The sequence below is a fragment of the Pagrus pagrus genome (assembly GCF_965226575.1).
Source record: "Pagrus pagrus genome assembly, chromosome: 13".
Classification (NCBI taxonomy): domain Eukaryota; kingdom Metazoa; phylum Chordata; class Actinopteri; order Spariformes; family Sparidae; genus Pagrus; species Pagrus pagrus.
In genome coordinates this window covers 19,317,689-19,334,749 of record NC_140197.1, presented here as the reverse complement: position 1 = coordinate 19,334,749, position 17,061 = coordinate 19,317,689, and the positions used below count along the sequence as shown (strand labels likewise).

At 44.4% G+C, this 17,061-nt stretch overlaps 2 protein-coding genes across 3 annotated transcripts in view; one reads left to right on the top strand and one right to left on the bottom strand.

Moving 5' to 3' along the window:
• LOC311268208 (mitochondrial import inner membrane translocase subunit tim16-like) overlaps positions 1–3,466 on the top strand; it is a 113,253-nt gene extending 109,787 nt beyond the window's left edge. Inside the window, exons 1-5 of one of the 2 annotated variants that reach the window (XM_084371683.1) lie at positions 762–886; positions 1,256–1,340; positions 1,847–1,983; positions 2,434–2,499; positions 3,300–3,466. In XM_084371683.1, coding sequence (XP_084227809.1) covers positions 884–886; positions 1,256–1,340; positions 1,847–1,983; positions 2,434–2,499; positions 3,300–3,380 — 372 coding nt within the window. In that variant the 5' untranslated portion in view covers positions 762–883 and the 3' untranslated portion in view covers positions 3,381–3,466. Of the gene's footprint in view, positions 1–761; positions 887–1,255; positions 1,341–1,846; positions 1,984–2,433; positions 2,500–3,299 lie in introns of those variants that run through there. The other variant, XM_084371684.1, reaches the window with a different exon arrangement.
• Positions 3,467–3,689: 223 nt separating this feature from the next.
• Positions 3,690–17,061, bottom strand: part of glis2b (GLIS family zinc finger 2b) — a 31,165-nt gene continuing 17,793 nt past the window's right edge. The window contains exons 2-7 of the mRNA XM_084371689.1: positions 13,784–13,985; positions 12,031–12,161; positions 10,523–10,672; positions 10,285–10,418; positions 10,053–10,171; positions 3,690–9,799 (exon numbers count right to left, since the gene is read on the bottom strand). Of these exons, the coding sequence (XP_084227815.1) occupies positions 9,063–9,799; positions 10,053–10,171; positions 10,285–10,418; positions 10,523–10,672; positions 12,031–12,161; positions 13,784–13,961 (1,449 nt within the window). The 5' untranslated portion in view covers positions 13,962–13,985 and the 3' untranslated portion in view covers positions 3,690–9,062. The remainder of the gene's footprint in view (positions 9,800–10,052; positions 10,172–10,284; positions 10,419–10,522; positions 10,673–12,030; positions 12,162–13,783; positions 13,986–17,061) is intronic.

Here is a 17,061-nt window from a genome sequence, read left to right as displayed (position 1 = left end):
TTTTATTATAGTTTTAGGGTGCCTTTTTAACATCTAACCAGGGACAACACATTGAAATAAACAAGTAACACTATAATAACCACCATTAATACATTTTTTTTACAGACTATTAATCTTAAATTAATAGTTAATTCACTGTTAACAAACAATGAAATGCTTTATAAGCCATTTTTAAGCAATTGATTAAGGTAAAGTTGCATCAGATGTTTATAATACTACTAATAATGGTTAGTAAATGGTTTATAATGCATATCATTGTAAACAGTGAAATAAAAATTAAATTAGGTCTAATTAACTATAAATTTACCATGAATTGATGATGATTATTTTAATCAGGGAATGCACAATATATAATGGACAGATAAACTATCGACCCATAATGGAAAATTAACATCAACATCACGCAACCCCTAATTATAATACAATACATTCTCATACTAACTTTGAGGCAGAAAAATACTTATAAATACTCAAATAGATAGTTAAACTTTCCTCCATCATCATCATCATCATCATCATCATCATCATCATCATCCATAATCTATTCCGGGATTTTAAATATTAATTGTTGCAGAATAGTTTCCTCTCATACATTTGCTCATCCTACTACCTTTACATGAAATGAATGTGTTATTTTTCTCCTCTCACCAGCTGTTTCTTAACTATTTGACAGCTCATTAGGTCGATGGAGACAGCAGCTGCAGTTTGACTCCCGGCCACCAGGTGTCAGTGTCATGAATCTCGGCCGTGCTGCTGGCTTATCTTGAATTTTGTGTTTTCTCGATGCTTCCTTGAACTTTGACCCTGCAATAACCTTCATTGGTGTACATGTGTAAAAACAGACGGCGCTCACTGTCTGAGGGGACCTGTGTGATATCATAAAATGGTAAGAATGAACCTTATAGTGGTCGCGTTTATATTTCCAAACTCGTAGCTGACGTTAGCGAGACACAGACAGAGTGTTATGCTAGGTAGCATTAGCATGCGTAGCTTTTCCAGCACCGTTACATAAGGTGGCTGTCCTGACTTACTTCCAGGGACATTAAATGGATCTAGGGAGAACTTAAAGGACCAAATGTGAGGTAGCTCAGTTAAGTAGTTGTGTATAGAAAGGCTGTCACATTGCTCACAGCTGTACTGAAGGTGCCTCCCTCATCCGCAACTGCAGACACCTCCTTCTGGTCTGACATCAGCTTCATTTTCTTTGGACAGATGTCTGATTTTTGTGATTTATTGCGCTCCATCTCCTCTGCAGGCTAAATATCTTGCACAGATCATTGTGATGGGAGCACAGGTGGTGGGACGTGCCTTTGCTCGTGCCTTACAGCAAGAATATGCAGGTATGATCCACTACGTGACTCTAATGGTTCATAATGTGGTATGTAGGGTGGTGCTGCTGAGACATGATGTGCATTAATCAGATTTACAGACACTTGTTGTTGTTCAGTAGTAATTTCTTTAACCAAAGAAGCTAGATATTTTCTTCTTTACCTGTTCTATATTATTGTAAATCGAGTATGTCTTGAAGTTTTGGCTGTTCTGGTTTAGGAATAATGTGATGGGCCTTTTTCAGAAGTTTCTGAGTTATCAAAGTAATGAACCGTGCTCCGGTGTCATCTATTACATCAGACTAATTCATAATATACTCTTAATAATACTACAACCTGCTCAGAATTAATCAAATGTGAAAAATAATATAAGATCATATCATTCTGTTACGAGCTTGCAGAAATAATAAAGTATCACTCAGCCCAAGTAGTAGCTTTTTGTGAGATAACCTTTCACATTCTTTTAGGTTGTTGAATGAATTGAAGTATTTGTGTGTGTGTTGTGTTTTCTCTCACAGCCAGTCAAGCAGCAGCGAAGGCCAGGGGCAGTTCAGCTCAGCACTCTGCTGCGGCCTCGAGCATCACCGGGATGACTCTGCAAGAGGCGCAGCAAATCCTCAACATCTCCACGCTCACTCCTGAGGAGATCCAGAAGGTACAAACACTCTTTTGTTTTGTCACGTCACTCCAGAGTTATTTTCTAGACATGTGCCATCTTTTTGGTTTTATTATCACCTAAACTCCACAAACTGGAGCTCATTAGTCCAAACTGTGGAGGAAACGGACTGCTATAAAATAATGTTTTCAGATGAAACAGTCACCCTTGTGGATTTGTGTAGTTGCAAAATATTTCTTAGTCATATCTTAGCAAATTATGGATAAACACACTGCTTCTGTATAACAGAGCTGCAAAGTCCCTATCCAAGATTTTGCAGCAATTTCACATTCATGTGTTTATTTGACCATTCGTCAACCTTATCTACATTTTTCTGTACCTTGTGCTGTAACAGTGATGAGAAAATGTGTCTATGTGTCTTTGCTGTAATGTTACAGTGATGATCGAATACTACTTGAACACTAACACTTAAGTGTTCATCTCTTCCAGAACTACGAGCACCTTTTTAAAGTCAATGACAAGTCATTGGGCGGTTCATTTTACATACAATCAAAAGTAAGTATTCTGTATGTTAGGATGTGACACATTCACTTTGCTTTTATTAAAGCAGAATTTAGTTGCATTGTTCACATTGTGTTTTTCTAATGCGAGTGTCATTTGTTCAGCTATGTTAGTTTTAATGTAAAGTTGGCGTTGTTTGTCTTTGTTATTTTAACTGGACATTAACAAAGACAACATAAACACGCCATAGTAAGCCTTATTATCATACCACATATGACAGTTGAATGTGATGTTAACACATTAAGGTAAATAGTCTTGAAGTTGGATGAATTAAAGATGAAGATATTAAACAGCTCTACGAGTACCCACTGTCATAAAGTAATGTTTTGATCGAGTCATAACTAAGACGTCCCAAACAATGTCAACTTTGGATTAAAAATGGCATAATTGACCGATTGACAATTAATTACCAGATTCATAAACATTAATTTTTCTGCTTCATCAATTAGCTGTTTATTGTCGGACAGCATTCAGTCATGTAAAATGCCTGATATTGCAGCTTGTTCAGCTTTGAGTAATGATGCTCAACAGTGACCTCAGCCACTCTGTTATTATGCTCATAGCATCCAAGCAATGATCGGTTCTCTTTCCACCTTTGTGTCCATGTTAAATATCAAATTATGAGTCATGTGGCCCCCAGTGTGTGGGAGGAAGCCGCTCTTTGAACCGTGTCGCATTTGAAACGATGGTTGTCACTGATTTTATCTCTTACCCAGTCCTCTCTGCTCTGTGTGAATCGCAGCGTAATTTTGTTGTTTTAAAAGTGTCTTCCTTTCATTACCGTTTGTCACCAGGTGGTTCGAGCTAAAGAGCGTCTAGATGAAGAACTAAATATTCAGACGCAACAAGAAAAGCAGGAGAAAACAGAAACATGAAGTATGAAATGATGCCTGTCCTGTCTTTCCCCTCCCCATCCTCATCCTCTGTAAATTATAACCCAATAAAGCCTTCTTTTTCTTTAGCCTTGACTTTGCCTTTTTATATCTATGTGAGATCTTATATAGCTGAAACTGCTTGTTAACTATGAATCAGGGCAATATGATTGTTTTTATTCAGATGAAGTGCGTACATGTCAGACTAAAGAGGCAGAATCACTTTACCCGGATGATGTCTTGAATATGTATATGTGCATTTCCATAAATGTCATTTCATTGCATACTTTGATCAGAAATGAAACACGCATGTCGTATCAAATACAACTTTATTAAACATTTTCCTTTTCATTGACATTATTATCAATATCGTAATAAAATTCCTCTAAAACAGGAGAACACCGCTATGTTGTACCAATTGGAGACTTTTACAACTCTAAAATTCTGCATGTTCAACCACAGAACATGATGCCAGGAAAAAATATATTTTCATATAATCATTTTTTTTTTTCATATAGTGTATAGCTTCTATATTTTACCTATAATAAAAAGGCACTTGGAAAACTTAAAATACTGACATAATATCTCACAAATGTGCAAAAAACATAACTTGGAACAGGCCTTGCGTGGCCTTAGTCTTATCATTAACCCTTTGTGCAACACTGTGGCACTTCAGTCAATGGCACCCCTTAACAATGACACCGACCTAGCTAGCTAACGCAAATTTCGTGCCCTGGATTTCTGTTCAACTTTTCATAGCATTAAGTGAGGGTTACTTTAAAATCTCCAGGAGCAAGCAAGTACCGCTTTTATAATATATATATATATATATATATAAAAAAAAAGAAAAATAAGATTTTAAATTCAGACATTTTCAGCAACTGAGGATGATTTTTTTTTACAATTATTCTTGGTTCCCAAAACAACTGATGAATAACGCTCTACACTGAGACAGGATGTGGTAGCATCCCCGTATCTACACACGCTATGAGGGGAACAAAAGTGCAGTTTATTACAGACTGAGCTCAAAGGGTTAATGGATCATACAGCTTATTTAATATTGAAAAAGTTGTGGACCCCGGGAGGATCCGTGTCGTCTTATTGATCAGCTTTCTGCCGCCGCGCTGAGTCTCTGGCCCTGCCTTCGACCTGCAGAGGAGAGACAGACCGACAGGGAGGAGGAGAGTCGCCGCATCTGTGGGTTTCACTGTTGCCACGGAAACCATGTCTAGCCTACTTAACACCTGTTTCTGATGACATCACATGCCAGAATTGTCCACTCACAACGAGAGATTCTGAACCCGGAGACAGGCTACTGGTGTGTGTGTGTGTGTGTGTGTGTGTGTGTGTGTGTGTGTGTGTGAGTCTGTGTGGTGAGGAAGAGGAGGGGGATGGGTTGTCTGAGATAATGATGAGTAAGAATTACTGAGGGAGAAACGCAGGTATGCAGCTCTGCAGCCCGACACAAAGCTCATCCTCAGACAGGGAGGGTTATATTTGTTTTTGTTTACTGTGAATCTCTGGTGAAATAAAAGCTTTGTGGCCGGGAGGTGGGGGAGTTGAGCCTTTTGGGTTTAATCTATGAAAAAAGAAAAAAGCCAGAGGGCAGACAGAGTTCAGTGGCCTAGTTTTCTGCAGGCTGGTATGCCTTGTGAGTGGCTGCCACATTGGGCACAGCACAGCCAGTGACTTCAGAGCTGAGAGGGCTGTTTGCTGGGTAGGTGGCCAGATGGAGGGCGGCTGCACGGCACAGCTATCCTCTGCCTCTTTTTCTCCTCCTGGCACAACGCCTCTTCCCTCATCTCTCTCTCTCCCTGTCGCCTGTCCATTCATTTATTCATTCAGCCAATCCTTCCCCTCCTCGCTCACACACTTTCCTAGCGCTGCCCGCCATTTCACAGTTGGATGTTATAGCTCCGTGGTTTCCCTTTAACTCACTGTGGAAATTGAAAGTCAGAACAAAGGAAGCAAAGTTTGCGCATCTAATTTGGCACAAAGATAATTTTGTGTCAGGACACGAAACACCAACGTGTATTTTAGGCACACCCTCTCGAAATGATCCTCATTTTGTGGAGGAATGTGATTTCATTTGGTCCACTGGACAACCCCATAAACCAGATCTCCCTCCTAGGGCAGTGGTATCCAACCTTTTGGCTTGTGACCCCCTTGAAATAAAAAAATACTTAACTGTACTTACTACCTCTCTTGTAGTGTTATAGTACTCTAGATCGGTCTTGGTCTTGAGACCAGTCCAACAATTTTGAAGGAATCATTTCAGCATCATTTTACAGGGTGACTGTTTAGCATGTTCTGTACTTAAAGGTGCACTATGTAAGATATGATCGCCTGTCTAATTAAAAACAAATAGGAGTCAGCATATTGCTAGAGTAACCACTTAATGCTGCTAACTGTAGATACCGTAAGCTAGTTAGCTCAGCTAGCCATGCAGCTAGCAGTCCAAGTGTTGCCGTTCACACCACTAGTACAACTACTGGTTGGGGCTAGCTGGTTAGCATGCTAACTTCAGTGTATATCTTTGCAACACAATAAATGTTTCACCCAGAAAACCTGGTGCTTGCACACAAAATTGTATTGTCTTACATCGATGGAAGGTCAATTGGATTCTTTGATCGATTTAAGTTGTGTCTATGATTTGCATGTTCCACATTTGATTGTAAGCTGTCACACATGCAGGACTCACACCCTGCTGTGTCTCAGTCATGTCTTAAGCCTAGTTTATGCTTCTGCGTCGCGGCGACGGCGTAGTTACGTCGTCGACCCTACGCCGTCATTGAGCATTCGAAGTTCTGCGTCGAGGAAACGCGTTGTTCTGCAATTCACCGCCACCCGGTGTTGTTATACTGTTGACCGGAAAAGCAACTGCCGGAAATGACGTTCTGAGCGGACCAATCACAGTCCTTGCTGTTTGCGTCTCGACGCGTCGGCGCGACGCGTAGCCAGGATTTTTTGGAGGCGCACGTCAGGTTACGCCGCAGGGTCGGCGTAGGGGTCTGCGTCGACGACGTAGCTACGCCGTCGCCGCGACGCAGAAGCATAGATCAGGCTTTAGTCTCAACCCCTTGAGTCTTGCTATACGTAGTCTTGACTATAACACTGCTCCCTCTTCATAGTTTATGGCGTTGGTTTATACATATTGCTGTTAGCAGCTCAACCAGTCATTTTGTTTTCCCTTTCATTACGATGGTTTCTCAGCCCTGAACAAATTGTTATTTCACAAGAGTCTACAACCATGCTAGTAGAGACTATACTTGGCCACAGCAGTGTTTTGAGCTAAATGCAGTGAGGTAAATATTTACCTGTCTCACCATTTAAGCTTAGCATATTGGCATGCTAAAATGTGCTAATTGGCCCAAAATCCAAAAGACAGCTGAGGCTGATGGGGGTGTCATTGGCTATGCAGTTATTTGGTCATAAACCAAAGTATTAAGATTAAAATTGGGTCCTGATGATGGCACTTGATGCAGAAATAATCCTGTGGGCAACAAGAATCCGTACAGAATGTTGTTGATATCCATCCATTAGTTAAAGAGACATTTCAAAACCTCATGGTGGCACTATGAAAAGTTTAGGGATCACCACAGTCCGTGGGAAAAGTCAAATAAAATTACATAATTTTGTTAAAATGTTATCAGTGTAATCATCTTGTGACCCTTCTGATTCATCCTAACCCCCCAGGGGTTGGAAACCACTGCCCTAGACGACCCCCCAAATCTCTCCCTCTCGTCTTCTCCTCAGTCCCTCAAAAGACTTGTCCTCGGCGGCAGAAAGCTGAGTGCAGAGCAGCCATCGCAGAACACAAGAAGCAACTTCAACATCAGAAAAAATGTCTCGTCTGAACAACAGCAAAAAAAAAAAAAAAAAGACAACAATATAAAACAGCAATAACTGATTATCTCTAAGACTGGGTGATGGAAGAGTAAGACCATCAACGTAAAAGCAGGAGGAGAGATGGAGGAGTCTCTTGAGGGAATGTTTCTTGTGTTGCGACGATCCTCTCCCGCTCCCCTACCTCTCCTCTGTGGAGACGGCAGTCGGCATCACACATGCATTAGCAGTGAGCAACACAAGCCTGGAAGGACCTGACGGCGAAATTGACCCTTGCAGAAAAATAAGAGCGAACTAGCTTTAAAGACTTGGCAGTAACATGTGCTAAAACATTTAAGGAATATAGTGTGTGGTACTGTAAGTGCATGTTGCCTGCTTAATCGAACCATGAGAAGAGATTTCCCAGAAGTCAAATGAGTCTTTTTTTGTGTTTTTTTGCCCCTTTGGACAGATAAAATGAGGCAGTTTGCAAAAGTGTGGCTTCCTAGTCAGTCCAGCTGTACGTGGCATTGAGTGCATCACACCCCCCTCTGTGGCACAATACATGCATCCCTCTCTCCCCTCTCTCCAGGTATTTTTGGCACAGCGTGGGACCTGCTGAGCTTAAAAACCAACAAGGCTAAGTTGAGCTCTAACTGGACGACCACCTGTTTTTCACAGCTGGTTTTGGGTCAGGTCAATTTCTAAAACACAAGAAACTAGTGTTTATCGCCACAGTGGCCCTTTCATACACAAACTGGCCGTGTTGATTCAATTACGGGAAAGCAGCTGGACAATCCAGAACTAAAACACTGCGAGTTCTGTAGATGGCAGGCGGGGATGTTGTCTATCGTGTCCTGCCAGAGGAGGGAGCCAGATGCACCAATGCCTTAAATTTCACTTGAGTAAAAGAGGAAGTGATGATTGGTCATTGCCAGGTGATGTAACACCGTTTGTCTGTGTCAAGTCCTCAGTTCGCTCTGTGCCCCTAAAAGCCCCTAGTCTGTACGCCTGGCACACATTCTTGTTGGTCACCCTCCCCAAACTGGGGATAGATTGTCAAAGGTGCTCTCTCCCAGTTTGTGTTAACACTGGGGTGAGCCGAGAGGTTAGCAGCAGTTTTGAGGTTTCAATACTAGAACCAGCTGACACTAATAAGTGCTGTGTTTAATTGAACTGTCTCTGCAGTCCTGGACAAATCCGAGACAGTTTGAGTTCACTTGCTTTGGTACGGCAAGCCTGTCTGAATCACATTAATCACAGCAGCCTGTGAGAAATTGGTCATAACTCTTAAAATCAACCGTGGAGAATCGTCCTATTACGTGCACGTTAGCCTAACTGTGAGCGCGTCGTTCGGTTTTCGTGGTGTGTCTATCTCACCGCTAAGCTGGAGGCACGCTGTCAATGAATACAGTCGTATAAATACTACTCGATGAATCAGGACTTTTGTAAGAACACAGAGCACTAAGACCGTCACGTTCATGGTCCCTGTCCACAGGACCAGCAAACAGGAATGAATAAAGTATAAAAGAGCAAAGAGGAGCCCGTTGTCAGGCCTTGTAATAGAAATACAGAGTTCTTGGGCCCCAGGTTTAGTTTCCCATCAATACAAGAGGCTTGCGTTGTATACTTAAATCTTGTGAGGTGTAGTGTTTTCTTTTGTTCTGCTGATTGAAAGGTTTGATGAGGTTCTCCGACCTCTCTCAGGTTGCATTGCCTGGATTTGATTGTGCGAGCCAATCCCTATCACCTTTGACCGCCCGTACCCTCACTATGGCGTTCCCCTCCCATCCCCACCCCCTGAGCTCTTCTGGAATGTGTGTGTGCATGTGTGTGTGTGTGTGAGTGTGTGTGTGTGTATCAGTTGACCACAGCTGGCTTGAGCACCACAGTGCCTGGGGGGATGACCACCCAGGACAGGGGGTCATGAGACCCTCCTGTGGAGAGGTTCAAGACCCCCCCAGTCACCTCATTCTTGGCCTGGTCCCCCCGGCCCTTCTTGGCATGCAGGCTCTGGGCCCTGCGCTCAGACGAGGCCCCCATCATGGGCACCATCGGCAGGCCCAGGGCCGAGGAGGGGAACGCTGAGGAGAGCAGAGGGGACTTGGCCAGGCCCAGCGGGGAGCCGTTGAAGGACAGGATGGATCCCATGCCGGTTGGAGGTGAGCTGGGGCAACCCAGCGTGCTGAGGTCCAGGGGCCGAGGGCTGAGAGGGGAGAGGGGCAGGGCACCACCAAGACCCTGCAGAGCGTGGCCTCCCAGGAGAGCAGCCGCTGCCCCTGGGATGATTATGTGGGCGGCGCTCACATAGGAAAGCTCTGAATCCTTCACAGCTTCGCCCGCATGCCCTCCGCTTTGACTCCCCTTCAGCAGGGAGCCCACCCCACCTGGGGAGCCGTGCTCCTGAGCCACAAAGTGGCCGTGGGCCTTGATGTGCTTGCGGAGGGAGCTGGGGTCTGTGTAGCGCTTCAGGCAGCCCACCATCTTACAGTAGTAGGGCTTGTCCACGTAGTGCGTGCGTGTGTGCTTGAAGCGGTCGCTGGAGTTGGAGTAACGCTTGTTGCAACCCTCGTAGGGACAGATGTAGGGCTTTTCACCTGCAGGGAGGAGAGATGATCCAGATGATGAGAATTCATTCATTTACACATACTTTCCAGTCCTCTCCAGTCAAAAATGTGTTTTTCTTCTTGTTCCTACAGTTGAATGTTTGGGCTTCACTGTGTAGTGAGTTTGAAACTAGAAGGCTGTTTTCATGCTTCACATAATGTGTAAAATTAGTGAAGCTACCCTTTAAATATAAAAGCGCTGTACACATTTTTGTCATTTGCTCCATTTTGTTCTCCTGCTGACCTGTGTGTGACCGGTTGTGTATCTTGAGGTTCTCCAGGCGTGAGAAGCTCTTGTTGCAGGTGGGACAGCGGTGGGGCTTCTCGTTAGTGTGAGTGCGAATGTGGATGAGCATCTTGTACCTGCCGACAAACAAAAATGAATCAATTGCAGCAGCTTCCTCTTGAATTCTCTTCATATGTCCACTTCATAAATAATGATAATAAATGATATTGTTTTGTTGTGATTTGCTCACCGAGCATTGAAACCCCTCCCTTTGCGAGCGCAGCCCTCCCAGTGGCAGCAGTACCCAGAATCCTTTTCAGGCTTGACATGGAAGTCGTTGACATGATCCACCAGGTCTTGCAGGGAGTCAAAGAGCAGATGGCACTGGAGGAGAGAAAACATTCAGCATTTTTTTTTTATTGTTGTGATGATAAAACTGCAGAAACATGCAGAAATGTGTTTCCTCTCCTTTCTTTACTGGGCCCTACCTTCTTCCAGTGGCAGGCCAATTGCTCGTCCGCTGAGAGGTCAGGAGAGGCTCTCTTGTCGCTCGTCTGGCCAATGAACATGGAGGACGGCAGGTGGAGTCCCGTCCCAGCTCCGATTGGCACAAAAAACTGAAAGGCCTGTGAGATGTTCTGATAAACAAACAGGGAAGGAGAAATAGGATTTACAGGGTTATCAATCCACTCCACGCATAAAGAAAGAAACTGGTATAAAAACATAAAAACAAAGAGGTGGGTGTGTTTTAAGGCCTCAAAAGTACAATAAAAACACTTCACAATCATGACTTTCTAAAGGTATGAGCTCAGCTGGGTGACACAGAAAACACTTGATAGAGACAAAAGTCTTTCGTTTCCTCAATGGAGTACAGAACTGCTAATCTTCATCTTTCCCTTCAAAAATCCTCTCCACTTATTCTCTTGTAGTCACCCGCTGTGCACTACAAAAACCTCCCTACATCCCTGAGCTCTGCATGAGAGCTGTAAGATTCACTGAACCTCAGCTGGGGCTCAAAGAGCTAATGCACTGACTCACACACACACACACACACACAGATACATACACACACATACAGAGTATCTTAGCTCGAGCAAAAAACAGAGAGGAGGAATTTATAAGAAGAGAGTAAGTCCGAGCTGTCTTGCGAGCGTTGGGAAGCACAGAGAGACAGATTAAGGGTGCAAATGGACCACAATCCTGTGGCTGTCTCTGCGTCTTCAGCTATGTCAGAAATGTGTATGTGACAAATTTCATAAAATGAGACCAATCCCCTGCGCCGAGCTCTGCCTCTGCATGCAAAACTATGTGAGCTGCTTTGTGAGATGCTGTAGGGGAGAGAACATGTGAGCGTGAGTGTGTGCAGCTCTTATTGTGAGAGAGAGTAAGGAGAGGCGGAGGGGGGAAGCATCCTATCCGCATCTGAATATTGTGAGTGTGTGTGTGTGATGAGGGGGTCGGCGGCTATCTAGGACTCAGTGGGACGTGGGGCGGCTGAATGGTCCCAGCCAGCGTGTCTCAATTCAATTGGGAGGCAATTGAATTAGGCGGCGTGAGGCCTGCATGGCTGTACCTTGTGTTAAATCCGATTAAACGCACATACACATGCACACAGGCGCACACACACGTCATGCCAGCGGGGCCACTGAGTTCAGCTTATGCAGACAGAGGCACTTGTTGGGGACACAAGAGGTGTTTGATAAGAGCCACCCCCCCCTCTCTCTCTCACACACACACAGGCCTCCCCCCCTGTGCACAGCCTGATTTCCTTATGGAGAGTGTGACACAACCCCATGTTGTTCCTGATTTGCTGACCCCAGCAGGCTGAGTCACTCTCGGCTGTAGACAGGAAAGTGTTGGCCAGTGTTTATTCTTTCAACAACTCAGAGATGAACATGAGAATTATGATAAAACATGTCCTGGTGTGTGTGTGTGTGTGTGTGTGTGTGTGTGTGTGTGTGTGTGTGTGTGTGTGTGTGTGTGTGTTCATACTCACCCCTGAGGGGACGTAGTTGCCATTGGTCATTTCTGGAGAACTGGGGGTGTGGCGGGAGGAGGGAGACATGCTCAGGTCCACTGCAGGGGGGGTGGGGGTGTCTGTTCGATCATGAGGGACCACCTGCACACCTGAGAAAACAAACACACACTTGTGAAGGTGACCTCTCACCTGGCTGGGGGATCTGATATGGAGGCGCTGGTCTCACTCAGTCCGTGCAGTCACTCTAGACTTAACTATATCAACAAGTACTGGCTGGATCGGCCTGAAATTTTGTAAAAATATTAATTGTCCCAAGAGGATGAAGCCTAATGACTTGAGTTGTCCTCTGTGAGGAGGTCAACATTCCTGATTTTTACTGAAACCTCTTGAAAACTATTGGATATATTGCAATGATCTTTGCTACACACATTCATGTCATTTGTGATGAACTTTGGTGATACCTTCACTTTTTAATTGATGCATCATCCGGTTTCAATCAGTCCATTACTCCGGTTTTTGATCAAATACTTGCAAAACTAATGTCATCACATGTTTATCCCAATAAGCTAAAAAAACTGGAACTTCTAGTCCACAACTTCATCTTTTCTCGTTTAGACTACAGTCGACTAAACGAACTGGCCGTCAGTCCCATATCAACCCAATTCTTGCCTCCCTTCATTGGCTTTCAGTAAACACAATCAATTTCAAAACTTTACTAGATATATACAAGGCCCTGCATGGCCTGGCACCTGCATATGTAACAGAATGACTGAGCCCTTATTGTAACGGTCATCCTCTCCCTGTTCATATTTCAAATCCAGAGGTGAGAGTAATAAACAGCCTTCCTCAGTCCATCAGATCAACAGAGTCAGTGGTCTGTTTTAAACAGCTGTTGAAAGGTATTCAGTGGGTTCTCATATTCATAAATTCTCCCTGTTTTGCCTTACTTGTGTTTATTTCTCGTCTCGTGCAATTTTTTTGCCTGTGCATCATGCTTGACGTGTTTGTGTGTAAATGTACACCAATCAGGTCATAACATTATGACCACCTGCCTAATATTGTGATGGTTCCCCTTGTGCAGCCAAAACAGCTCTGACCTGTCAAGACATGGACCTCTGAGGGTGTCCTGTGGTGTCTGGCACCAGGGCGTTTTATCATGGATCCTCTGGGCCCTGTATGTCGGGGGGTGGGGCCTCCATGGATCAGACCTGCTCCAGCACGTCTTACAGATGCTTGATCAGATTGGGATCTGGGGAATTTGGAGGCCCGGTCAACACCTTGGGCCCTTTTTCGTGTTCCTCGAGCTGTTCCTGAGCAGTGTTTGCGGTGTGTCAGGGCACATTGTCCTGCTGGGGGGCCACTGCCATCGTGTAGTGTTGTTGTGATGAGGGGGTGTACTTGGTCCACAAGAGTGTTTGGATGGGTGGTGCGTGTCAAGTGGCTGATCGGTGTATATGTATGTATGTACACTGGGTTTTGACCTGTGCATTATTATCCTGTGTGCGAAGCACTTTGTAACGGTGTGTTTTTAAAAAGTGCTAAACAAATAAAGTTATTATTTTTAATTAGCAAATGTTAACATACTAAGCTAAGTTGGTGAACATGGTGAACATACTGGTTTTAAACATCAGCATGTTATCAGTGTCACTGTGAGTGTAAGAGGACGCTGGTGTTAGCACTTAGCTTAAACCACCACTGTGCAGCCTAACAGTGCTGAGCCAGTCAAGCTGCAGAAGAAAAGAGGCATGTGTCTTGTTTTGTTGTTACCCACCTGTGTGCGGAGATGCTGGGGAGGCGGGCTCTATGACTGCGGTGCCATCGTCTGCCATGCGGAGCTGGCGAGCTCGCTTGGGGTGCAGCGGGGAGAGCGGAGGCGAACGTGCCCCTCTGTCCCTCCCATTGGCCCGCCGAGGGAGCTTCAGGTCCAGGGGCTCGTCCAGGGACAGCATGGCCACAACCCGCTCACCTCCCACCTGCACAAACAGTCACAGAGGGGCAGAGTTAAGCCGAGAGGGGTCAGTGAAGGACGGCTTGGTTTTCATGTAACCACACATACAATGAAATGCAGTGACAGATTCTCACACCTGCAATAGTTCCCACATGAATGTTGTGAAAGTTTCTCACATTCCACAATCCCGCTGGGTAAGAAATACTCCATAACAATGGCAAACTGGCCGCAATCGTAAACTGAAACACTGAGTAAGCCGAAGAAAAACAAACACACACACACACACATAGAGATCTGAGTGACCCCCTCCTCTTTTTCCACGCTGACCTTTACTCACACACTCTTCCTGAGGAATGTCTACAATCCAATCCAGATGGTCACCCTCACCGCCAGCCCTGCTTCACCCCACCCCTCAACCAGTCACTGGCCCTTGCACCCTGTCACATCACCCCCCGGCCCACCCCCCACCGTGTGCACCTTCAGACCCCACGGACCTTTGAGACCCACCGGCGGCAGCCCCCTAAGGCCTTCGAGTCCAGCTGCACCCACTCCGTCTACCTCCTCCCTCCTCTAAACACACTGACCTCTGGACCCAGCCTGAGGCTTGTGGGCAGGGCGCTTCATCTAGCTGTCATTCTGAGTTCCAGTTGAGGTCTTCCTCTGCCACCAGACTGACCCAGCATCACTGCAAAGAACTTATGTACACAACCAAACACCTAGATGAATCCTGTTAGTCAAGTTTCATCATAAAAGGTTGATTATATTCAGCAGAACCTCTTGAGGAAATAAGATTTTTTTTTAAGTATTCAAACAAGCCTCATCCTTTCACCTCAAATGTAAATAAACGCTGAGTCTTTTCGTGTTCTGCTTCACACATACAGGCGGTGCTAGTACTGTACCGCTGGTTCATAGCCAAGCTCTCCATTCAACACAATGCCTTCAGGTTCACTGCTTCTTCTCCACAGAATCACACACACACAGTCGCGGGGTGTCCTATATTCCTGTTCGAGTTCATGTAGAACAACTCCCACTGTGCATGTTGAGCCTTCACTGACACAGATGCACACACACACACACAGTCGTACTTACAGAAGCGCGCGCGCACACACACAAGTAATTAATCAAACTGTAATTTCAACAAATTCTCCCCTCCTCCCTCTCCCTCTCCCTCACACACATGCCGACACACACTCGTAGAAGAAACCATGGTCGGTGGTGAATGGTGGGCTTTGAGAGCGACTGGCCAGGGGCCACATGAGAAGCCCTTGTGTCTGGGAGGCACGGAGCAGAGAGGTCACCAGGTTCACCGGCCCAACGAGGGATGGTTTGGCCACCAGCTCACGCACACACACACGCACACACACACAGAGGCCGAGAAGGTGGGAGGGAATGGGGTGTATAGACTCAATCAGCCATACATAAGACGATGATGATACACACACGTACCGATGCAAACATAGGAACATACTGTATGAACATGGACACAGGGCAGCATTATGGCATTATCAGTGTGATCTTTCAGGGCTGAGGCATACACACACACATATATATATATATATACACACACATGCATGTTCCTCACGTGCACATAAAGAAACATTTAAGGACAAATAACCTTTTGTTTTTATCACATTAGAGACCACACTGACAAGCACATGACCCACTGGCTCATCTTGTTTGGCAGTTTAGAATGACTCAATACCGAAATGTCGGCGGTAACTTGAGACAAAAAGAGCAGGAACACCTACAGAAGCACGCTTCAAAATAAAAGCATGATATTTTTAGGCTATATCACAAGACACTATATATCTCTACATTTTCAAATCTTCTAAAAGCACTTCATAAAAGCTAAACAAGAGTATTTTGAACCAAATACCTAAATATCGATATTGCGACAATCTTGTAGCGATGACTATTGTTACTTTCACAAAATATTAACACAATAAGATTTTTAAGTAATAACCATTAGCCATTACCCACACAGTAATAACTGTGTGGGTAATGGCAAGTATTAGACCCATAAACACTGTTGTTTCTACGCATTAGTTTAATAATCTTCATTTCTTGACTTTTTTTACATAAATTCTAGCCATATCTTACAAATTGCCCCTTTAATGTATTATTTCCATCAGTTAAACCCAGGTCACTTGTGTAATGATAAAGTAGGGGTATAACTGGCAGTTGCTCTAATGATCGTTTTAACCATAGAGAGGTTGTTATGTGGGCAAACACTGTCATTAGCTGAGAAAATAAACATGTTTTGATCTGTGATCCTCAGCGGATATGATCCTGATTTAGAATGAGCTGCGGTTAATACCGCATCTCTCTCTCTCTTTCCTCTGGACTGGGTGGGTATGAATAACTTACTGTAAGTCCTGCCAAGAGTTTTGGCTTCATTGTTTGGCTAAAATAGCAGAAAATCATCTGTCATCCACTTTAACTGAGTTAAAACCCTTTACCCCGAGGCACAGACAAGGAATCAGCTTAACCTTTCTACAAATCCTCCTCTCATCCACTGCAGGGACAAAACAGAAAACTGGCCTCCCATCACTGACATAATCCACGCTATGAGAAACAGATCTGCAACTTTTGGATCCATACGACGACTGGAATATAAATCAATTTGGCATCTAAAATCATGTGATTCTAAATGTCTCAATGTGAAACCCCAAGAGAGGTCTCGACGCACAAAAGCTCCTCTCAGGCGGCTACTCCACGTGCAACCCATTACTATACCTCCATTATGGATTGTGTAGCTCATCTTTTCCAATTTATAAAGCAGGCCTCCAAAGCTATCTCACTCCTGCCCTAACAACAACCAGTCTCATGAAAACATGTCCTTTCCCTCGTATAATAGAGAGCATTGTTGGTATCTTTCAGCTTCCTGCATGACAACATATATATTATTTATATCTTAGTGAGGAAGTAACGACTTGTGTGTCATGAGTGTAAAACCTCTTGTTGGTTCAGATGCAGCGGACTTGATTCCAGCATTTTACTTAAAGAGGTTGCATTACCTTTATTCCGACCTTCAAGAAAAGATTGGTCCATTAATCCATTTATCAACTGACCGAAAATAAGTCAGCGAATATTCTAAAAAT